This window comes from Acomys minous (genome assembly GCF_964271855.1).
Source record: "Acomys minous genome assembly, chromosome: 8".
Lineage (NCBI taxonomy): Eukaryota > Metazoa > Chordata > Mammalia > Rodentia > Muridae > Acomys > Acomys minous.
This window is the reverse complement of record NC_140489.1, coordinates 118,222,397-118,247,334: the sequence shown is the minus strand read 5'-3', so window position 1 is coordinate 118,247,334 and position 24,938 is coordinate 118,222,397. Positions and strand designations below refer to the sequence as shown.

General features: G+C 42.8%; 1 protein-coding gene across 2 annotated transcripts in view; it reads left to right on the top strand.

The window, feature by feature from the left end:
• Positions 1-24,938, top strand: part of SRBD1 (S1 RNA binding domain 1) — a 160,294-nt gene that overhangs the window by 24,794 nt on the left and 110,562 nt on the right. For both annotated transcript variants that reach the window (XM_084793143.1, XM_084793144.1), the window contains exons 9-14: positions 445-580; positions 4,024-4,127; positions 6,543-6,650; positions 9,913-10,070; positions 16,638-16,728; positions 17,411-17,518. In XM_084793143.1, the coding sequence (XP_084649269.1) occupies positions 445-580; positions 4,024-4,127; positions 6,543-6,650; positions 9,913-10,070; positions 16,638-16,728; positions 17,411-17,518 (705 nt within the window). The remainder of the gene's footprint in view (positions 1-444; positions 581-4,023; positions 4,128-6,542; positions 6,651-9,912; positions 10,071-16,637; positions 16,729-17,410; positions 17,519-24,938) is intronic.

The window sequence follows — 24,938 nt, the reverse complement described above, 5'->3', positions numbered from 1 at the left end:
TAGACCCCTCTCTTCATCTTTAAGTTGACTAGAAGTGCCTGGTTGGAGAAGTGACTAGATGATTCCCATCAATCGTTTCAGCCTTCTGTATCCATAGATATTGTCTGAACTCAGGCATTTGGGTGGTTTGTGCTGATACATAAATTGATCTTCAGGGAACATGATTGCTTTGAGATAGAATTTCTCTGTGTAGCCCTCGCTGCCCTAGAACTTGCTCTGTAGACTAGGCTGGCCTTGAACTCATAGAGTTCCCCTGCACTGAGATCAAAGGTGCCAGGCTGTCAGAGTCCTTTGGATGGGTTAGTAATGGCAGTTTCTTATTCGGGCATCATTAGCAGATTTCATTTGGAAACTTTTTTTTATACTTTTAATATAAATGTATAACATGTAAAGCACACATAAATAAATGCCTATTTGCTTTTTGATGTTTGTGTATCTCACCAGGTGCAAACATAGATATATTTGTATTCAGTCATCTCTTGCAAAAGTACCAGCAGCAAAAGTAAATGAGAAGGATGTTGATAAGTTTCAGCTTTACCAGAACTTTTCCTGCAACATAAAAAACATCCACCACCACCAGGTAAATAAGGACACTCACTGCCTCTGCACACGGAGAGTAGTAATAATGATACTACTTTACTAGACCTTACAGGCTTAGGCCAACTGCTTACCTACTAGTTTGGATAAGACTCATAAGATATTGTCATATATTCCTGATTTCCCAAATGGAGAACTGAAGGCCTAGAGAAGTTAGTGACACTGTGATAACTCATGGGACTTGCATCTGGCTGGTGACAGACGTTAGGCCCTGTTTCCAGCATGCTCAAATGTGGGCACAGATGGTTCCCCAGAAAATCACAGTCTAATGCCTGGTTTAGAATACGGTGCAGATGGTCTAATTTGGCTTTATGAACCATACTTATTGTATCTCCGCCTTCTAATTTCATTTTTCAGTTTACCTACGTAAGTTTCTGTTTATTTTACTAAGCCATAGGCTGTGTACTCCACAGCCATGGCTTAAATAGCACAGGGGCAGGAGAGGTGTTACAAATGAAAAATACAGTAACACTGGTTTTTCTATTTACATTCGTCGTTATCATAACCAGTGTTCTTTATTTCTTTGTATAGTTTTGAGCCATGGTTTCGTGTCTTTTCGTTCCAGCCTTAACCGTGCTAATATTTCATGTAGAGCAGGTCTACTCAAGACAGACTCTCACAGATTTCTTTTGCTGTAGAGTCATAATTCACTTTCCGTTTTAAATTTAACTGTAGTAAAGCGTTCACAGTATAAGATGTACATACTTTACCACATGTACCGTGTTCAGTGACTCACAGTGTTATGCACTTGCTAGCCCCAAATGTGAATATGTGAGCGTTGGGTTTGCTGGTGTTGTTTTGTTTTATTTGTTTCTTTGTTTTTTTAGAAATCTGATGCCAGTCTAATTCTCTGTGTCTTGTGAGTGCTAAAGATGTCCTGTGTTGTTTCATGTATTGTTTGTATTAGTTTCCTGGTTCTTTGGGAGGCAATGAGGTGGTTTGAATTAGGAGACTGCCTGTCTTCTCCCAAGGTGAAAGCCCTCACTAATCATTGTAAAACATGCTTTCTCTACTTACATTTTATAGCTGTGGAAGAGGCTAATGAAACACGTTAGAATTTTTTTTTTAAAGATTTATTTATTTATTTAATGTATATGAGTGCTCTATTTGCATGTACACCTGCACACCAGAAGAGAGCATCAGATCACATTATAGATGGTTTGTGAGCCACCATGTGGTTGCTGGGAATTGAACTCAGGACCTTAGGAAGAGCAGCCAATGCTCTTAACCACTGAGCCATCTCTCTAGCCCATCTATGTTAGAATTCTTTACCTTTTGTGTGATAATTAATTATTTGATTATTAGATGCAGTTTAAGAAATAATGGTTACATAACCATGAAACTTACCCTCTCCTCACTGTGACATGGCATGACGAGTTCCATTCATCTCACAGACACGTCTGTGGTGGGTTTTGGCGTACCAAGCTGGCATAGCCACTGCCCTTGGAGATTTTAAATAGTTCACTATTTTTTTTTAAACTTTGATTTTTATTTTTATGTATATCAGTGTTTTGCCTGCATAGATGTATGTGCACCACATGACATGCCTGGTGCCATGGAGGCCTGAAGAACGTTTGGAAGTGAAGTTTACAGATGGAGTGAACCTCCACGTTGAGTGCTGGGGACTGAACTCTGTTCTTCCATGAGAGCTGCAAGTGATGCGGCCACTCTCTGCATTCCTGTATTATGTCTAAAGTTGCCTATTTTACTTTTTTCTGTACTATATTTGTCATAGGTGATAAAACACTTACCCTCAGTAATTTAAAAAGCATAGGTGCAATGGAGCTGTGCTTACCTAGTTACAGACTACAAACATGATAATTTAAAAAATGACTTGTAATACTACTGGCAGCGAGGACTGAGGGTTATAGTTCTGGTAAGGTGGTGGCCGCAAGTGTGGGATGCCCTGGCTTCCAAGCCTTACTAATACACACACACACACACACACACCACGGAGGGAGAGGGAGAGAGACTGAGACACAGTACACAAAATATCTAAAAATGTGCCAGTGACTATTTAAATTTACTAAAATTCATTTTGCAGAAATGACTTTGATATCTAATTCTGACCCCCTTCTCTGTGTGTGTACTTAAACAATATTTTGTTTTCACAAATGTGATTGGAGCTGAGGGTACTCAAAGTCATTTTAGAATGTTAGTTTGAAAACCACTCCTGTGTTTTAAGAACTTTTTAGGTTCTTGTGTGTCTGAGGGGTGCTGCTGGGCAACAGAGCGCTTTCTAGTCTCTGTGGTAGTGAGCCCTACTTTTTCTCTCCATGGAAACGTGTCAGCATGTAGCCCTCGGAAGATGGGTGGATGGACTGATAGCGGTGGGAAAGCAGCACTGCAGTGCTCTTGTTGGCTGCTAAGTCCACCGTTCCACCTGTGCCTTGTTTTCCTTCTGCAAACTAGTCCATAGTGCAGTCGGGGATTTCCACTCAGCCTTTGCACTCTCCCAGGAGACCTTGGATTCTTGTTCTTTTCTGTTGCTCCTTTCTCTTTGGACCTACTGCCTTTGCTGTTTTTAGTCTTTCTTCCTTACTGATTTTCCTATAGTAATCCCGCTATATCCCACTACATGGTTGTAGCTTCAGCCTCTGCCTCAAGCTCTGATTTCTCATGATTAAGAAAATACTTTTAACTCTCAGTTTGTTGAGTGTCTCTTCAGGAAGGGCTGCTGGATTTTATTACATGTGTCTGAGTCTATTGAGATGATCATGAGTTCTTTTAGTCAGTTGCCCTAACTCAGTATATCTGTGGAGTGTAAGCAGTGTGTGTGTGTATGTGTGTGTGTGTGTGTGTGTGTGGGTGGGTGGGTGGGTGTGCGCGCGCGTGTGCACACCTGTGCCTGCATGCTTGTGCATTTGTTTGATGGGGGCAATAGGATCCTTTGGAGCTGGAGTTATAGGCAGCTGTGAGCCGCCTAACGCCGGTGTTGGGAACCCAGCTCAAGTCCTCTGAAAGAGTAGCAAATGCTCTTCATCCTTGAGCCATCTCTCCAGCCTCTCCTCTTAGTGTTTGAAATAAGGTGTCTCGCTGAACATGGAGCTGGTGGATTTGGCTAGGCTGGCTGACCAGAAAGTTCCTGGAGCCTGCCTGTCTCTGCCGCCCTGGTGCTGTCATTACATGCACAAACCTCTGTGCTCCATCTCGGTGTAGATTTGAGGACTCGTAACTCAGGTTCATATGCTTGTGTGACGAACACTTTCCCACCAGACCATTTCCCAAGCCCTCTTAGGATTTTCCTTATGAGAGTGATGTTTCTTGAAGAAAGTGGATATAAATTACTCTTAATGTATTCCTTCGTAAATAATAAAATGATACTGTTCTTGGCTAGATGGGTGCTTGGTTTGTTTCAGAAATGTGGACTGGTTAAGTTTATCCTTGCTTTATTGATTATCAGCCTTTGCCATATGTTTGTGTCAGATTCTGGCCATTAACCGAGGAGAGAATTTGAAGATACTGACAGTCAAGGTCAACATTCCCGACGGGGTGAAGAACGAATTCTGTAGGTGGTGTATACAAAGCAGGTCTGTTTATGGCTGCCCATAAAATTTATTTTCTAAACTACCATACTGGTATTAATTGTGTATTGATATGAAGAGATGTATATTATGTGAAAAAGCCAGTGACAACAAGTGACAATATTATTTCCTTTTTGCATTAAAACAATGAGTATGGAGCAGAGCAATTGCTCAGTGGGGAGTGCCTGAGGATGGTCCCTAGTAGGCAATAACCAACTTCTGGAAATTGTCTTCTGCGTGTGTCTAATAAATTGTTTTTTTAAAAAAGCACATTTGAGACATATACCTAAGTAGAAAATGTCTGTGAAGGGGATAAGAGATTATTAATGCTGACTGTCTCTGAGAAGTGGAGTTTTCCTTCAGTGTAGTCATTTGCTTTATGAAATGGTCATCAGCAAAACATGTGTATGATTTTGTAATTTTATGGGTTGAAAAAAAATCCAATTTCTTACTGAGTACAAAGCTAAAGGAGCAGCAAGAGAAAAAGTAACCACAAGGAAACAAAACCAGCTCCCACGAGAATCCCCAGGGAGTGTGCTGTGGAAGCCTGGGTGGCTCATGATGGGCTTCTCAGCAGGTCTGAAAGCCTGAGCCCAGCACCAGTGAGTTTTATGTAATAGGGAGGAATATTCATGCCTGATTGCTTTCAAGGAAAGCTATTATGTAAAAGAGACCACACCAAGCAAAGATGTGCCATATTTCAGTAAGCGCAACACTCCTTCAAGGAAGGGAAAGCATTGAGAGAGGCCCCGTTGTGGCGGGATAACAGGTGCAGCTCTGATGTCCTAGAGCTGTCAAAGGCCCTTCCGTGACAAGGTGCAGGTGTAGAAGCAGCAAACGGATGGTCCTGACACTGGAGCCCTTGGCTAATATGTGAGCTTTTAATCCTAAAACTAAATAGGAAAAAGAAAACCTTTGGAATAGTATGAGAATGTAAAGAAAACATTTTCATGTAGCTTTGTTGTATTTCAAGCTGTTTTATTGAAGACAAATATTTGTTAGTCAATTTGGTGGAGCCTAGTGCCCAGTAGTTAAGGTCTTCGTGATGTCCTTAGCCTGCACCACCACTCGGTGCTCACTCACTCGGCGTAGAGACCTGCACAGGCATGCGCTGTCTCTATACCGTCCTTCTACGGTACCTGTTTTGTGCTTCAGTATGGTTAGGTATGCATTTCATCTTGTTATACTTGGTGCAGTAGTAAATGTAGTGACGAACTATGCAGATTCACAGTCTGCAAGTAAAAGCCTATCCATCTAGGCTTACATAGGCATACTCTGTGAGGTTTGCAGTTTGCACGATGACATCATCACTTAATATATTCTTTATATATAAAGTACCTTGCTGCACTATTTGAGTATTTTATAGAGCATGTTTTTCTAGTAAAAAAACAAATTAACCAAAATGTTACATGTACATGTCATATCTGACATGTTTTACCTGCTAAAAAATTGAAGCACTGATATAATTTATATCATATTAAAGTATAACTGAATAAAATATATGTGATCTGTTTAAAATACTCTGCACATTAAACAATGGTTAAACTTAAAGATGAAGTAAAACAGTTTTAAGGACCTTTTAAAAATAAACTTCTCGCCGGGCGTGGTGGCGCAGGCCTTTAATCCCAGCACTCGGGAGGCAGAGGCAGGCGGATCGATGTGAGTTCGAGGCCAGCCTGGTCTACAAAGTGAGTCTAGGACAGTCAAGGCTACACAGAGAAACCTTGTCTTGAAAAACCAAAAATAAATAAATAAATAAATAAATAAAATAAACTTCTCATCTGTTAGTAGACCCTTTGAAGATACCATGAATTTTGTATAATTTTTTGACTTTTAGTTTGAATTTTGCTGGGTGTGTTTTTGCCCTACAACAGCCAGTTTGATTGCTACAGTAGAGTTTGTAGCTACCATTTGGTTGAGAAAGCTAATGCAAAGACATTGGATGTGTACAATAAGAAAGATAGCAGTCCATTTGTCTCCTAGTGTCTCAGGACCCAGAACTATGTTCTTCCAACTAGCCAACCTTCACTGCATGACCTATGAGATCCTTCAAGGGTTGGCCACTGCTGTATTTTTAGCCTTGTCTTCCCAAATTGATGTGGCCCCTTGAATGCCCTAGCATTAAGTCTGTGTGCAGCACTTACAGCACTTGGCTCAGATCTTGTCTTTAGCTAGTACACTATGCTGCCCTCACCCATGCCTAGGGTCTTCTATATGTTTGTCTTCTTAGATTTCTAGTTTTCCTTTTTTTGCGGGCGGAGGGGGATGGAGGAGGCGGGAAGATAGGGTTTCTCTGTGTAGCCCTGGCTATCCTGGAACTTGCGCTGTAGATCAGGCTGGCCTTGAACTTACAGAGATCTGCCTGTCTCTGCCTCCGTGACTGCTCACTTCAGTTTTATCATGAGCTTTTCCTTTTTGTAGATGGAGGCCACGTGGCTTCGCACGGCCAGAGTTAATGAAGATCTTACATAATTCACTGGATGACTCCTTTAAACGCCTTATTGTTCCTCTCCTCTGTAGAGAGTTCAGGTATGTATCTTGTTTAATTTTGTAAACTGCTTATCATAATGTATGGTCTCATGGGGCCTGGCGTAAATGTTTGTTAATATGAACCATGCTCAAAACCTCAGTCAAATTAGGTTTTCAGTGTGAGCCTTGGGTTTTAAGCTGTAGACTCGTTCTCATGCATAGAGCTCCTAACATTCTTCTTAGTTGTGACACACAATTTAGTCTTGCACTCTTAGTGGCCACACCCCTTCCGGTTCTGCATTGCTGCTGCTTCAGTTTGACAACCAAGCCAACCATGATTTTATTGGTTCAGGATTTGGCTTGGAAACAACAAACCGAGAAGTTAATGGCGAGGTTACTTGAAGCATAAGGAGCTTGGTGAAGAACAGGGCGACCTTACTGTCATGAGGAGAGTATGTGTTCACCTCCCGGTGGGAACTGTGCGGATGAGTAACGCCAAGCACAGATGAGGGAGGGGGTGACTGAAAGAACCGTGCCAGCAGGCTCCTGGGAGTTCTGTGAGGTGCAGAGAAGAGGGCCAGGTGTCATGGCTGCAGAGCCCGGCTTCTCTCTTGACTTCTTCCTGCAGTTGTCTTGGTAGTTAGGCTCCAGCAACCAGCATGGTTTCGTGCAGTCCTTCATGCGTGCTGTGGACCAGCAGCACCCTCGTCCTCACTTCTCATTAAAATAGGCCTCAGCCGGGGTCCCTGGAGTGTTGGTATTGTCACTGTCGTGTCAGCTCACTAGGATTTCTAGCCAACTGGTGTTTTCCTTGTAATTTGTAATTTGGCCTTTGAGTTCAGAGTGTCCCAAGCAAGGGATGAACATTATAAAGACGAGGAGCTCCATTGCTCTGTTTCTGTTGCTCCATGCCACATTGTCTTGTTTCGTCCTTTGTAGCCTACCGATACTGTTCAGTGTGGAATTCTGTACCGCCCGTGTGATAAATGTCTCTGGCTTTACATGCTGTGACATAACTTTAAGGGATACGTTCTTTTATTTATTTATCTGTGTCTGTAGGCATGTGAGTATATATGCATGTATATACATGGTGCAGGTGCTTGTGTGTGGAAGCAGAAAGAAAATGCTGGGCGTCCTCTATCATCTGCACCTACCCCTTTGAGGTGATGGCTTTCCCAGAACCTGGGGCTTGTGTCTGAGCTAGGCTGGAAAGCAGCAAGCCATAGCAATATGTTTGTCCACACCCTGCTTGGAGCGGGGGTGACAGGCATTTTTAAGATGCCTAGCTTGTTATGTGTGTGCTAGGATCCAAACTCCAGTTGCCAAGATTATGCAACAAGTGAACTGTTGGGGCCCATTCATTCTGTTTTGAAGGGAAAAATAATCTTCTATAAAATTTCAATGTGTTGCTTTTTCTTTCCTTTTTTTTTTTTCATGTTGCATTCAGCATTCAGTGGTATTTTGACATTTTGCATTATAGCATATGGAATGATTTCATTGCAAATAAGCCATGTGGGATGGGATTCTGTAGGAAACAGTCCTCTTTTGGTTTGCATTGTGGGTAAACAAGAGCCTGTTCCTTTTCTAAAATGCTGTGAGCCTTTTATGCCATTCTCATGTGTGCAAAATCACCTGCGGGCTACCCGTCTTCTTACTGTCCCCACCTTTGCTTGTGTGTCCCTCATACTTGGCCTTCTCACTCGCGTGAGCTGTTCCTGGCGTAGGCTCTGCTTAAGCTTGGACCCCTCATTGTTTTCATCTTTTCTGTTTATTATTTTGCTTCTTCCGTCATGCAGTGGCCTTCAGGGCAGGGATGTGGTCTTTCCGCTTTGTGTCTCTTAAACCAGTCATGGTTCCTTGAAAAGACTGTCAACCAATAATGACTTCACAATTAATGAAGTTTTCAGAATGAAGACTTAGAAATACTTGTAATAGTTTTTTTTTAATCCTGTTTTGCAGAAGTCAGATAATTACAGTGAAATGTTAGAAAAGATGAGAGAAAATCTTTACAAACCAAATTAAGCCAGAGAAACAAACAGTAGCAGTCTGCATCTTCACTTATATAGCTAATCCCTCCCTACACGACAGAAAACACACTTTGAAGTGCTTTGTACTCAGTTTTCTTGTGCCAATGGCACTTATTTCTTATTTGGTCTAATTGAAAAGGTAGTTTCCAGCTACCTTTAGGCTCATCATTGACTTAGATTTTTATCCTACAGGGTATTAAAAGTATGTTTCTAACTGTTTCTGGGTAAAACAGAAACATAGGTATAGGCTTCAATTTTTCAAAACCTACTTTATTTAGGGTTCTTAAACACTTCAATCTCACTTCTAATCTACCAATCAGAAGAAGGGGAGAAAGAATGTTAATAGGAAAAAAGGGGTTGTGGACCTGTGTGGACATAGTTCCTTGGGCCACTTCCTCTCTGTGTTGTCAGGACACCAGCGTCCAGTCCAATAGCCAACACCAAACAGCACAGGAATCCGCAGAGATGGCATGATCCAGCAGACACAGCCAGGCTCCGCAGATTTGGCACGAGCCAGCAGAAGCGTCCGGAATCAGCCAGAGAACCAGGAGCCGTTCTCTGGACCGTGTGTCTGTGAAGCGAAGACCAGCGAAGTGTTGCACGGCGTAGAAATGCCAAAGGCCTGTCCTACTGTCCGAGCTTCTTTTTATAGTTCTCTCAGCCGTCACGCACCCTCTCATGTGTCTGCTCCCAGCAAAAACATAACATGCCCTCTCACAAGACAGCCTTCCGCAAAGCACCGTGTGACACAGCTGAAACATTTGTCACAAGTTGTGTGTGACAACTTGTGTCACAACAGAAACTTGCACTTCACATGGTGACATGAGGCTTGGCTCTGTGGCCTGAGAGTGACAAGGCGTAGATGTGGAGAGGAACAGAGACAGTGCCCCTGAGACTCAGTGAAAGTGCTGACCTAAATAGTGTAGGTGGAGGCCGCTGCAGCGCAACGCCTTGTCATCTTGTGTGTTGGTATGCTTAGTCATCTGATGAGCTCTAATTTGACCTGCAGATCTTTACAGGCTCTTCTCGTGTAGAACATATTTAGCTTACAGCTTGTGTGGAGCAGAGCAGTTGGAGAAGATGGTGGGCATGAAGACAGTTTGCTTCAGAGTTGCTTGTGGTGTCATCGCTGTGGTAGAAAGTAGTGAGAGTGCACCAAGTGTAACTCGGGTGGGATGTTTTCCCTGAGGAGCGACGGGCACAAAATAAACTGCGCTCTTTTTCTGCAAAGAAAATTTGGTGAAAGAGAAACTAAGTACTTTTTGTGTTGCCCCCCACCCCCTCCATTTCTAAAGAGCCAAACTGACGTCGGATGCAGAGAAGCAGTCCGTGATGCTGTTTGGACAGAACCTCCGCCAGCTCCTTCTAACAAGTCCTGTTCCCGGCCGCACCCTCATGGGAGTGGATCCTGGCTACAGGCACGGATGCAAACTAGCCATCATCTCTCCTACTAGTAAGTTCTTGAGCTTTTCTCTGAGAGCTTTTTGGTTGCTCCTAAGTTTCACTGCATAGATTTCATGAAGATTTGGAACTAAATTTTGTTTTTGTGGTTTAGAAATTGTTTCCTTGTGGGGCTGTAGGAATTGGAGCATCTATCTCCCTTATTTCTGGATTACAACTCTCTCAGGAAGTCCATCATCTTCCTGTATGTCAGTGGGTTGAAATATACTGAGCAATGATAGGGTCAGGCTTGAATTCCTTTTCTCCTTTTTCTTTTCTTTTTTCCAGCATAGTTTCAGATAGCCCTGGCCACTCCCGAATTCTCTAGGTAGCCAAGGAGAACCCTGAACTCACGCCCCTCCAGCCTCCCCCTCCCGAGTGTTGGGACTGCAGGCACATGCCACCACATCTGTGTACGTGGTGCTGGCCTTTCAGTCCGGGCAGGCTAGGCCAGCGTTGTCGCGCATGCGCTGCATATGCTCCAGATTGCTCAGACTGGCACTCCTAGACCTTAGCACTTCAGTCTTTGTGATGTATTCTAATTTTTTAAATATATTTTGAGTATCAGACATTTTGCAGCTGTGAAATGCAGTTAATATGTTTCCCTGTCTGTCCATGTTGTTATCCTTCCTGTGAGTTCTTTCTGCATGTCTGTGTTGTCATTTGAGAGCATCGTCATCATGTCTGCAAAGCAACATACTTCTTTTCTGTTTTGTTTGTTTGTTTGGTTGATTTTTTTGTTTTTTGTTTTTTGGTTTTTGGTTTTTCGAAACAGGGTTTCTCTGTGTAGCCTTGGCTGTCCTGGACTCCCTTTGTAGACCATGCTGGCCTCGAACTCACAGCCACTCGCCTGCCTCTGCCTCCCGAGTGCTGAGATTAAAGGTGTGCACCACCACGCCTGGCTTTCTTTTCTGTTTTGAGTAAGGGTCTCACCACGTATCCTCAGCTGTCGTAAAACTCACTCTGTAGACCAGACTGACCTAGAACTCAGAGATCCTCCTGCCTCTGCCTCCCCAGTATAGGGCTTAAAGGCGTGCACCACCACATCTTGGCTGTTGTGTTATTCTTTTTGATGTGAGTTAGTTGATGAAAAATTGTCTCACTTTTTGTCTGAAAAAGTTGCTTTTGCTTTGAGTTTTGAAGATTGTTTTTGTGGTAGATTGGTCCCAGAGTCTTATAAATGTTCCTTTTAAAAGTAATGTCCAGTCGGGCATGGTGGCTCACGCCTCTAATCCCAGCACTCGGGAGGCAGAGGCAGGTGGATCACTGTGAGTTCAAGGCCAGCCTGGTGTACAAAGCGAGTCTAGGACAGCCAAGGATACACAGAGAAACCCTGTCTCGAAAAACTAAAAGAAACAAGAAAAAGTAATATCCATTTTCTTCTGGCTCCAAAATTTTTCCTTTGTGGTTTTCAAAGTTTTTGTGTGGTCTGTTTAACAGTGCACATGCGTCCACACGAGTTCCACTTTGGAATGCCACTATGTTGTTATATCTCATTTTCTTTTCTTCTGTTTTTTTGTTTGTTTGTTTTGTTTTGTTTTTCGAGACAGGGTTTCTCTGTGTAGCCTTGGCTGTCCTGGACCCGCTTTGTAGATCAGGCTGGCCTCGAACTCACAGCGATCCACCTGCCTCTGCCTCCCGAGTGCTGGGATTATAGGCGTGTACCACCACGCCCGGCTCTTCTTCTGTTTTTTAATGTTTTACTTCATTTTCTACTGATAAGTAATTCTCTATTCTTCTAATTTGTTATTAAATCTATTGGAGTCCTTTAATTTTTTTTTATAGTTTTGGAATTTCTTTCAGATGTCTGTTTATAAATAATTCTCTGTTAAGCTTCTTTGCTGTAATTCTGTCATCGTTGACAGCTCCTTGCTTTGTTTCTCTGAGGACATATGTTCTGTGTCTCTTAGGCTGGGTTTTCATTTCTGGAGCTGTCTTCTCTCATGCTGTCCTTGCGCAGGCCCATGCTGGCCTTCTCCATACTGTCCCAGGGTGCATGCGTGTGCTGCCGGAACCCACAACTGTTTCCTCTTCCATATGAAATTAATTCTTGATATTTCATTCATGTGGTTCAATGATTCTGATGTGTATTAGTATCATCATAGTTTCTATAATATTCTCTTAAAATCTCATTTCATATGTCTTACTCTGTTTTATGGGCATATTATAGTAGACTTGTATTTTCTTCTGTTAAACAAAGATCTTTCTGTGTGCAGTTTGCCCATCGTCCTTTTGTTTTGCTCAGGTTACATTTATAGTACTTTCAAGGTGCACTGGGTTGGGATTGGCTTCTCACTATTTCAAACTAGCTTCCTCTTATATGTGCTGGTCATTGAAACATGGAGAGGGGACCTAAAGGTTTCTGGAATGCACTGTCTATTGCTTTCTCTTCTTTATTTTTTTAAAATTTATTTTAACTTTAAAAATCTTTCCTACTGTCTTTTTTTTTTAACTTTTTTTATTATGTTTCTTTTTAAAACATATACATTTATATTATTACACATAAATAAAATAAACTATATTCAGCAGGAAGAACCATGAGACAACCAGGAGTTATATAAATGTTACATTCATAGTGATTTGGCTATTTGTATTTATCAAACTTGAAGTAAACATCTTTCCTATCGTTTTGGGTCTAAATTTCTGAATGAAAAATCAATGTCTATCATATCTTATCTCTATTAACTTAAAACATCTATCATGACCTAAAAACATCTTAACCCCTAACCTACTAAGCTTAATTGTAAGACTAAACTATCTGGTCTTTAACCCCACCAGAGACTTGAGAAGGAATGAAATTTAAATACCTGAGTGAACTGGAAGTGCAGGTTAGCAACTTCCAAAATGAAAAAATGACAGAGACAGTTTACTGCCTAAACAGTCACCCAACACTCTCTGTAATGTTGGAGTATCATCTTCAGCCTTCTGGTCCAATATATCTGACAGGCATATTTGCGAGGCAGGAGCTATTGAGGACTTGCTTACTCTGTCTTGGCAGAGTTCAGTTGAGACTCTGCCTGCATCTTAGCTTGCCCGTTTTTAGGCAGAATTCTGTCTGTGGCAGAAACGAGGACATTTTGCCCAGGGCTGATTTGCCACATTTAAAGCCAGTTCTTTGATGTTGATCATCTTATTTGAGGCAGGCTGGGTGTTGCCAGGAGTTACCTTGTCTTGTTGTCAAAGAATCTTTAGAATAATAAAAACATCTTTAAATACCATATTCTGTGGGTCTCTGAGGCTTTTGAAGACCTTATTTAACTATTTTACCTTGTATATCTATAGAATCATATCCTGCATCCTCCATGTTCCAGCCCCAGCACTTCTGTTGCTGTGATCCTTCAGAATTGAACAGCTTCCAGGGCAGAATTGTAGAAAGCTTCTTGTTGGCTCTGTTTCTTAACAATTAAACTTTATTATACAACCCAACTAGCATACACAAGAAGGAAAAAAAAGGTTAAAGGGACAGAAGAGTGAACCTTCTGGTATCCGTTCCACGTGACGGGTCCTTAGGTGTCTCTCTGTCCCGCATGCTGGTCCAGTCCCGTTGCTCCCTCCGTGCTCTCTCCTCGCCTCAACTTGTTGTTTTTCTCCTCACCACCTTCCCAGTCACATGCAAAGGGCGGTCTCCTTCTACCTTTGAGGGTCAATTAGGAAAACAATAGCCACGGTGGGGTTCCCAGGTCGGCTTCCTGAATTCCTAGCCCAGGAAGGCTCCAAACAGTCTGTCACAAGGTATTCATGGGGTGCCCCAAGGGTAAAGCCCGCCAAGATTGCTTCCACCTGTGACAAAGCTTAATCTTTCCCACAGCTTCTGATCCCAATTGGTCCAGCATTTCAGTCTGTCCCACACAGGGCTCCTATTAAGCCTGGAATTTCTCACCATTTAGAAAGTGCTATCCCTGGCTTGCTTAACCATTTTCTCCATTTTATTTTTAATTTTTAAATTTTTTTTTTGGCCCCCTCAAAGGTATTATTCGCCCTAAATCAGCCTGAAGAAACCTTAAGAGAACAATGTCCCATACCCTCTAAGGGAGGTTGGGTGGGTTTCTGTTTGCTCTCTTGGTCTACAGATTATTATTTTCATCGGGAGGTGGTTGTAAGTCATTATTGGTCTTATACAGAGAGAAAACTAGGTTGGACTCCGGGACATCTCTCTTCTCCTTTATTTTTCTTTCATAGGCAAGGAGATAGGAGCTGAAAAGAAAGAAAGGGGAATATAGAAATATAGAGGGAGGATAGAACAAAATGTAGATTATTGAGTGTACTCCTCAACTCAAGGCCTTAATTGTTACTCACAAATAAGGTTGTTTTTAATTGGTATAGAATTTTGTATATTGATATAAATCATGGTCATGTCAAATACTAATCTAATTTTATCACAAGAACATATATTTTAGGTCTAACAGATAGATATGATTCTATAGATATACAAGCTTTCTCCTCTTTAACCTGGGCCCTTCTCCTTGGCTCATTCTGTCCTTGACTTGTTCTGCTTAGATCCGGTTCCAGCTGTTTCTTTCCAATCTGTTACTCTTTCTTTATCTCCCTGAGCTCATGAGGGTCAGTTCCTCAGTCTTCAGGTTACCCAGCCTTTGTGCTGGGCCTGTGCCCGTGTCATCGCCTTCTCATCCTGATGCTGTGCTGCTCTCTCCAGCCATCCCACCCGCTGCTGCCCTGCTGCACTGTGTCCCCCAGGTGCCTCCGCAGGCAGAGGTCTGAGCAGTGCTGAGCCATTCCCACCTGCTTGGGTCTTGGCTTTGAGAGGGTTGTTTGTTACCTTTTTTATAGACACAGCCATGGCTTTGCTTTTTGTTTTCCTAGTTGTCCCTTACTGTGACACTGTGATAAATTACTAAATTGGGATGTTTTCTTTATTGTTTTATTTTTGAAACAAGGCTTCACTCTATAGCCCAAGGCTAGCCTTAAACTCACGATCTAGCCCTGCCTGAGATCTTTCTGAATGTTGGGTTCTGGGCCTAGCCCGGAGTCCTGTTTTGAGAATGTCAGATTACACTGGTTTTAAAGATAACTTCAGCTTGGCCAGTGTACCTTCTTCTGGACATGCTGGTGGATTAGTCCTCTGAATCGTGCTTAGCGCGCTGTTAGAACTTGAAACACGGATGTTTTCTCAGTCTGTGTTGGTAAAGTTTTGCTCAGAGCTTCTGTTTCATCATTTACTCTAAGTGTCATTTCTTTTTAAACTGTTGTAGCCCTGGATATGTAGCTTCTTTATTTCTAATATATTTGTATCTTCCTTTTCTTTTTCTTCTTCTTTTAAAAATTTTACTTATTCATTTTACATCCTGATCATTTCCACCTCCCTCCTCACCTCCTGGTCCCTCCCTCTTTTCATTTTCCCCTTCCCCTACTCCTTAGAAAAGGGGATCCCCCACCCCCACCCCAGCATATCAAGTCAAATCAGAACTGAGCACATCCTTTCCCACTGAGCTAGGCAAGGCAGTACCGCCAGGGGTTTGTGATTGAAAAGCAGGCAGCAGAGTCCATGTCAGAGACAGCCCCTGCGCCCCTGCCTAGGGACTCACATGAAGCCTGAGCTGCCAATAGGCTACAGCTGTGTAGGGGACCTGGGTCCGGTCCATGCATGGTCCTTGGTTGGTGCTTCAGTCTCTGCAAGCCCCCCAGGCCCAGGTTATTTGACCAACAGTCTTCTGTATTCTCCTTGTCTAATTGATAATGTTGAAATCATTTTTTCCTGACAAATATTTTATTTTAAATTTTTTTCTGTTATACTTTGTTCTTCCCCTCCTTTTTCATTAATTGTTTTTGGTCAGGGTAGCTGGCCTAGAGTTTGAAGCAAACTCTCTAACTCCGTCTTCTTAGCGCTGCATCAGATCAGCCTTTTTTTACCCTTTACTTTCTTGGGCATTAATTGTCCTGCAACTCCTTTACTAGCTCCCTGTTGTGTTTACTTAACTCATTTATTTCTGTTCATTGAGTGATCTCCCTGAAACATTTTATTTGTTAAAATGTTTGATTTAAAAACAAGATACATACATAATGCAAGATAGAAAAAGCCTGAAGTTCTTAAATATACAACTCAAAGAAGTAGACAGAATGAACAAGTTTATATGTTGACAACTGAAAAGAAAAGACGAGTGTGGTGGAGCCTGGCCTGCAGCAGGAGCCGGGCAGTCGGAGCTGTAGCTGCTCTCTGTGCAGGGCGTACGGAGGCGCCACAGCACGCTGCCCACCTGGGGACAGTTTGGGTGGAGAGTGAGGTTCTCTTGACTTTGAAAGTAGCAGCATTTGTGAATCCTCCAGGAGAAACCTGATCTAGTGAGTGTGAATAATTCAGGCTGCAGTTTAATGATCTTCCTACATTTTAATTTGTGTGGATGTGAACATGTCCACTGGTTCATGGAGGTCAGAGGAGAGGTTGAGGCAGTCATTTCTGGGTCTGGGTCCCAGAGTCCAGCTGAGGGGGTCAGGCTTGGTGGCAGGTGTGCTTGCCTCCTGAGGCTTCTCACAGACCCTCAGATGACATTTTCTGTTGTGACTTAATAAACCAGTAGTGAGTTACAGTTTGCAAATGTCTTTTACAATCCTCCCCTCCCTTAAGGTCAGATACTTCATACCGATGTGGTTTACTTGCACTGTGGACAAGGCTTCCGAGAGGCAGAGAAGATCAAGAGGCTTTTGCTGGATTTCAAGTAAGAAGATAAAAGCCTGTTGCATACGTTAGTGGCACAGGCAGCCATAGGTACTTTTAGAGCTCCTAATTTGGAGTGTGGGACTAAGAGAAGTACTTGGGCAGGGTGCAGGTGTGGGGGGGGGCGGGGAGGGGGGAAGAAAGGACTTCATGCTCAATGCTGGGGGCGGGCGGGCGGGGAGGGGGGAAGAAAGGACCTCATGCTCAATGCTGGGGCGAGTTGTTCGAGAACTCATACCTGGAGAGGGTGGTGAAATACTTTCCCTCTCTCTGCCCTCTTTCAAGTAGAGGTGATGATGTGGTACCTGGGAGCTCTTCCCTCCCCCCTTACCTCCCTCCCTCCCTCCCCTGAAGAAGGGATATTAGTGTAGTTAGGAACTTGAAAAATTAACACCATCTAATTTAGTTGTATCTTTATTATGGTTTGGAATGAGCCTGGGTTTACTTATGTTTATGTTGGCTCTTTGTAGATGAGAAAAAAGCTGCCTGACTGTCTTGAGATGACAGTGAGCTGCTTCTCCCCTGCGCCCTTACCAAGCACAGGGGATGTGCTCTGGGTGGCAGAGTGGTCACATGGATACAGAGAAGCGAGCCCTCGACCTCTGCACTCTGTATGCTTTCTCTGGGTGACTTCAGAGTGGGCCTTGGACTCACCCAGCTTTCATTCTGCTTCTCCCTTGAAGCTGCAGCACAGTGGTGATTGGAAATGGAACTGCCTGCCGGGAAACCGAGGCCTACTTTGCTGACCTGATAATGAAGAATTACTTTGCACCACTGGATGTGGTTTACTGGTAAGGCTGGGGGAGACTTGCTTTCTTGGAGAGCATAGAAACTTCTCAGGCTCCTTTTGTAATGACTTTTCCTTTCCTTTTTGAAAATGTATGTCTTGTTTGCCTCCCAGACTGCCTCTTGCTATTACTAAGAACGTTGTGGGAGTGACCGTAGCAGGGCAGAAGCTCTCATAGCAGCAGCCTATCAGAGCTCAGGTTACTCAAATGGCGTCTCCCAGACTTACTTGACAGGAGGACTCTGGTTAAGTGATAATTCATGAGTATGGAATATCAAGCAGCAGCCACTGACTGTGGACAACCTACCCTGCTGTCAGAATTTTAAGCCTCTGAATCATCATCCTCCGGCACTGAGAGCCAAGACACCTGTTGCAAATGAAAGTGTTTTTGTTGCTCATTCGTCTTCCTTTCCTGAAGCATTCCCATTTCATACAGGTGGACAGCTGCCCTGGGGATAGTTACACGTCATGTCCCTGCTTCTTAGGTCCGCCCTGCCCTGCAGGGTAGTTCTGCTTTCATGTCCCACTGTTGTTGTTCTTCTTTCTCTCTGGGCCTCACGTAGCTAACTCTACCGTGGGTACCCCCTGTACCCAGATGTACAGTGGATGTACGTCTGAGGGTTCAGTTGTGGGAGAGAGAAGTAGTGTCTGCATTTAATGAGGCATGCTCTAGGGCCATCCACTTGTGCCTAGTGGGAAATTAGTACCTAAGAGTGGTTGATGAACAGGATGTAGACAGGATCAACAGCAAATACAAAGGCAATCCTTCTACAGGAAGAATTCTAGGATTCATTTAAAAGCTGAAAGGAGGGGCCAGGTAACCTGTATGCTGACAATGTAATCCAAATAAGTCAGCAAAATAAACTCAGGTTAATGAAAAGGGCTGGAAGAATGTCAGAGAAAACTAATGTGCTGTGAATGTGGCTCAGGAACGAAGCCGATGGAAAGGTCACCTGAGTTCTTTCTGCTCTGCATCTTGTGCTGGGAAGCTGGCTCCTGCATCCTGCACAGCTTCCCTGTTCTGGAAGCTGCAAACGGGCACTCGGGCTTCGGAGAACCTGACTGAGCCCCCTGATCGTGGCTGATGGTGTTTAATTACAGCTAGTTTCATTCTTACCTGTTCATCTTAATTTGATGTCAATATCTCAGGAATAATTGTAATGATTATGTATACAATATGTGCGCACACACACAGCCTGGACATCGTAAAAATTGCTGTTGGAATTGATGGTGTATACCAGCAATCCCAGCACGTGGGAGGCCGATGCAGGAGGATATCTGTGAGTTGAGGGTATCTGCAGCCTTCATTGAACTTTAGGTAGTATATAATATTAGGAAAAATGAACCAGGAGGCCACAAAAAAATGTGGATTTATTAAACTTGTTGAAATAAACTGATTGATCTTTAAGCAACGGTAATTAAAGATAAGCCCTGAATATAAGCCATTTGGTGTGTGGAATAGTTGAGGTATGTGTGTCACTAGAAGCGCCAGGGTGCACGGCTTTGCGGTTTTGTTGTGCTGCAGAGACATTGAAGCAGTGTGCAGTTCACCCTGTATTAGAGTACCTGTGCCCTGATGCGCACTGTGCTGTGCCCTAGTCATTTCTTCCACCCTCTCTTCAGAATGCTGGGCAACCTGCGTAGGGTCTTCTGTCCTCATATGGTGAGTTGTAGTGTCTGTCCCTATGTTGAGCCACACTCTGGCTCTCCTGTCACAGGTGTTATTCCCTACCGTTCTTGTCTGTTTGCTCAGTCTGTTTGCTAGCACTTTATGATGGGCCTTTGAAGCTGTCTAGTCAGAATTTACAGTGACTGCTTTAGGAAAACCAGCATTTGATTTCATTTTGTTGTCATTTGCCAGTTTCGAGTGTTTGAAGAAACGCTTTTCTCCCGTCATGTGCCGTTCCATTTGTTTCCATGCTTTGTCTCATGCTTTGTACTTTCTCTTACACAGCCCTATAATCTTGTCAGATGTTTATCATCTGCCCTTAACTCTTTTCTAAACATCATAATAAAGCCTCTAGTACATTCCACAGCCATCGCTCAGCAGTGCTTCTTATCTTGATTTGCTGCTGTAAGTTAGGATGTGCCGTGATCTGTATCCCGCCTTGTGGTAGCCATTCTCCTCGCCTGTGTTTCTAGCCCTGCCCTTGAAACACTTTGTAAGCTCTGGGACTTCTCCAGCCCCGGGGAAAATCATCTGTGCCTTCAAATCCTAGTTAACGAAGGGGAAGAAAATTAAACTGGATCCAAGTGGTGGGCTTTAACTGGGATTCAGCTGGTCATTACATTTGAAGTTGGAAGTGTTACTGAAAATGCACGAAATACTGGAGAGTTCATTATAGTCTATGACAGAATGATGTGTCTTCAGTTTTCTGCACTTAGTACCACTTGTTTTTTAATGTCTGATTATTTGTTTTCTTATAATGGCACAGAATTATTTTCTTTTTCTTTTTCTTTTTTTTTTTTTTTTTCGAGATAGGGTTTCTCTCTGTAGCCTTGGCTGTCCTGGACTCTCTTTGTAGACCAGGCTGGCCTGGAACTCACAGAGATCCATCTGCCTCTTCCTCATCCTCCACTGTCCAACCAGAATTATTTTCTAATCTTGTACTGCTATGGTGTTTTTGTTTTGTTTTGTTTTTGCAAAAGATATAATTTACCTTTCTATAACAATGGTAAAATGAACCAGGCATGGTGGCACACGCCTTTGATCCGAGCGTTCAGCGAGGCAGAGGCAGCAGATCTTTTATAAGTTTGAGGCCAACGTGGTCTACAAAGTGAGTCTAGGATAGCCAAGGCTACACAGAGAAAGCTTGTCTCAAAAAACAAAACAAAATACAATGGTAAAATGTACAAATGGCTTAGCCCTTAGGAGACATTGTGTTCAGATGTATGCAGGAAGTATCTGCTTCATTAGTACATCTTCAGATCCAGGGATCATGTTCCAATGCTCATGGTTGTGTTCTGTAAGCTCAGCACTTACAGGTCTGCTGTGATCAACCTAAGTCGTGTGTGTATAATATCTGTACATGCATGCATGCACATGTGGAAGTCAAAGGTCAGGGTTAATGGTCTGCCTTTTGTTCTCCACCTTTTTTCTTTTCTTCCTTCCTTCTATTTTCCTTAGTTCCTTCGTTCCTTCTCATTTAATTTATGTGTATGGTATCCTGCCTGTATATATGCATGTGACCCATTATGCATGCAGTGCCCACAGAGACCACAAGAGGGCATTGGATCTCCAGAAGAAGAGTTACAGTTGGTTCTGGAGTGTCATGTGGGTTCTGGGTCCTTAGCAAGAGCAACAAGTGCTCTTGACTGCTGAAGCGTCTGTCCACCCTCTCCACCTTCTCCACCTGGAGCTAGATGCTGGGAGAGACTGGCTAGCTAGAAAATGCCCGGGATTTCCCGTCTCCATCCAGCCCAGCAAGGGGCTGCAGGTACCTGCAGCTATGCATGGCTTCCGCGTGAGTGCTAGGACCCTGCGCTCAGTCCTCATGCTTGAGCAGCAGGACCTTCCCTGCTATAGCCTGTTATAAATGTTCTCACTTACTATCATTAAGCCTTAAACTGGCTTTGATCAGATAAATCTTCTCAATACTATTGACTAGATTATAGCTTGAAATATCTCTTTTCTGAATGTTGGGACCAGACATGTTTAATACTTGGATTATTTATTTTTAATTTTGGGATACTTCTCTTTATATAATAGCATATCTTGTGAATGGGATTCAAAATTAAACATGAGGCTTTTTTTTTAATGCTCTGCATAAGCCTTATACACAAAACCTAAAGGTTTATAATGTGCTCATGCTTTGACCGAGGCCTCTCGTATAAAACCGTATGTGGAGTTTTTTACTTGTGACATGTCAGCATTAAACATTTTCAGAGTTCTGAGCATTTAGGGTTTATAGACTTAATATTTTTTAAAGATAGATGTTGATTTGGGAAATAAAATTATGATATGATAGAATTGCGTAATTGAATGATGAAATAATGAGACAATGTTTAATATTTGGTGTGTTGAATTTTCCTCTCTATTGGCAAGCTTTACACTACAGCCTGTGCTCCATCACAGCACATGGGTGTTTTGGAGCATCATGGGGCATGAGGTCACTGAGCTGGTGTCAAGAGATGCAGAACAGTTTGTGCTGCAGTGTGATTTGCTTCTCTTGCTGTGCTGAACGCCTGACTATACACATGGATATTAGCAGGCAAATCTCAAAACGAAGAAATAGTATTACTTCCCAATGAACACTTTCATTAGCAAGAATGGAGATGGATTGAGAAAGTGCCTTGTGTGGTGAGAGCAGAGGGAGTGAGGCCTGGGAATGTATTGGATTGAGGGGCAGCCGAGGCCTGCCTAGTGAGGGGCAGAAGTGACCAGATCATTGTAGGAAGGCAGCCGTGGTGGTAGACGGCTGGGAGGCACAAGGATGCCTGTTCTCCTTTCATCCCAGTGTGCTATCAACTTTTAATAGGAAAACAGAATTCAAGGAATCATAAGGTTTTTGTTTTGTTTTGTTCTGTTTTTTCTTGAGGTTGATGTACCTTCCAGAAACTCTAACAATTGTAGGGAATTGGATGGGCCATGAAAGGTTAACTTCCTTGGGGAATAAATAGACTTTTACGTTAAGATAAAACAGTCAACTTAACACGTTACTATAGACTAGGTAGAGAATGTGGCTATATGGTAGGATTTCCCATTGCCTAAAATAAAATTGATGTCTTAGATTGCATTTTGCAATTTGTATGTGGCTTATAATATATTATGAAAAGGAGTCCCTACTGTATGTCCTTGTTCTCAGTATGTTATCATCGCCTCGCTCTGGTCAACATACTCCACAACATTTAAATATTACTACACCCACACTTTTGTTTGATTGTACCCAGTTTTAATCATTCCTTACTCAACATCTGGGTTTGTGATCATGATCATTTTAAACTAAGCTAAATCACGTCTTTCATGCTTAGGTCTTTGCATATGCCTTTATTTCCTTCGAATGCATTCTAGTAGCAAAATGTAGATTTTCAAAATAAATGTGTCCTTAAGACGTTTTCATCTACTTGCACGATATACCGAATACATTCTAGCAATGGAGTGTAGATCTGAGGAAGCCACTGTCCCGAGGAATGCTGGGATAGCACAGCCAGGGTGCTAGCCTGTCTCTACTGCATTCCTCTTTCTCCCTAAGATGCTGCTTGATGAGGGATCTGCAGTTCAGGACACTGGGAGGGTTAGATACAGTCAGAGGAAAATAAAGCGTTTTTATTATGGAGTATATCTCGCTGTCCCCTTGTACCCAGATTCGAGGCTTCTTAATGCACTTTTCATTTCACTTGAATTATTATTTAAGTTTTTAAGATTTATTTTTTTAACAATTAATTTACGTGTGTCTCTGCCATATGCAGGGAGGCCAGAGGAGGGCATGGGATCCTCCTGAGGTAGGGTTACAGTTGTGGTGAGTTAGTTGGTGTGGGTACTGGGATGTGGAGAGATACTTGCTGGGTGAAGGTGTTTGCTGCCAAGCCTGGTAACCCGAGTTGATCTCCAGGCCAGACATGGTGGAAAGTAAGATCTAATTCCTGAAGTTTGTCCTCTGATTTCCACATGTGCATTAGGGATGTGCGCACATACATGCACATGCATGTACACACGCACAAATAAATGTAAGAACAAAGTTTTTAAAAATTAAGTTGTTTTCTGTTATTTAATGATAGTATTAATATTTGGTTTTGCTTTTAAGTCCATTAAGTCTATTACAAGGCATATGTTTTATAAGATACGTGCCAGTTTTGGCTTTTCTTTTTCGTTTTAATATAATTTTTGAATAACAAAAAAGTTTAATGCTTATGAATTCTAGAAGTTCAATCTTACAATTTTAAAAATAGTTTTTGTCTTTTACTTTTTTATTAAAGAAATGTTCAGTTAGCAAACACAAGGACATTATAAGCTTCTAGAAAATTTATAGTTTTAATAACACTTATTAGATCTGTCATTCAGTGCTTAAGGAATTGATATTTAAATTTTAATTTCAGTTGTGATTTTTGTCTCTAACATTCTACTTTCCTTGTGCCTGCTTGGTCCCGTGTTGAGGTTTTAGTTCCTTCTGAGTGTGTCCTCAGCTGCCTTTGTCTCTTTAGTCATTGTGTGCGTGGTGTTTGTGTGTCTGAGAATTCTAGTCTAAGTCCCGGGAAGTCTGCTGCAATGTCTCTGGCTGAATTCCGGGTCATCCCTGGCTGAGTAGCGGGCAGACACCAGAGGCATCTGAGCCACAGTGTTCAGCAGCTCAAGTGCTTCTCCACCCCGCCCAGGGCTCCCTCGTGTGACTGGCTCCACAGCACTACCTAGGAGCTGTGGTCACTGTGGGTGGCCTTACCTCTCCTCCCTGGTGATTCTTTTCAGTCCCAATCTCAGTAGCTTGATCCTTCCAAGTTGAGGCCTCAGAGTTTAGGGCAATAAGAAAATAAAAATGCTTTTATGAAGTAGGGGCGTTTGTAATCTGGAGATAGGGTCCTTTGGATGGATCGAATACGGTTGTTTCATGAGATATTTTCAAGAACTTTTCTCTTCGCTTGTTTGCTGACATTCTGCTCACTAAAATGTTACGGGAGTCTTTTCTATTGGGTCAGTTGTGAGTCATTTAGAGACCAGGCTTCTGACTGTTTTGATTTGGCTCTTTGTGTCTCAGGGCCCTTAGACAGAAACTCTTTAAAGCCCAGCACACACTTCCGTCTAGGCCCATTTTCCTCCATCACTCTTGTCTCCTCTCAAAGGAGGCCCTCAACCTCTTCTGAGCACAGCTCTTCTTGGTTTTGTTTTTGTTTTGTTTTGTTTGAGACAGGGTTTCTCTGTGTAGTCTTGGCTGTCCTGGACTTGCTTTGTAGACCAGGCTGGCCTCAAACTCACAGAGATCCACCTGCCTCTGCCTCCCAAGTGCTGGGATTAAAGGCGTGCACTATTATGGCCGACCCAGCTCTTTTAACTTAATTTGATTTAATTTTTGTTCTTTGAGTTTCCCTCTCATAAATTTGTGCTTGCAGCAGTTGTATCTCTTCCTCATCAGGTCCTCCCTGCTGCATTCTTCTTTCTTTGTCCTTGGAGGAGTGGCTACCCTCTCTACAACATGCTTCTAAGGCTCTCCATATCAGCAGAACACAGAAGTTCAGAAACTGCCCACATGAAGCCCTCCAGCATGGCGTGTGTTGAATGGGATGCCCGTCCCCTCCATGTTGGTGCAGCAAGAGTTGCAGCCCTTCAGCCCCCTTCCTAAAGACGGCTCCCCCAGCTCTCTAACACCCTCTTGCCTGCATCCCAGACACGGCCATTTCTTAGGGCAAATGTGTGCGATCGCTTTTGAAGCTTTTATCCTAACAAACACATCTCATGATGGGTGCTTTCTCTCATGCAGTCAGGACATGCTGCT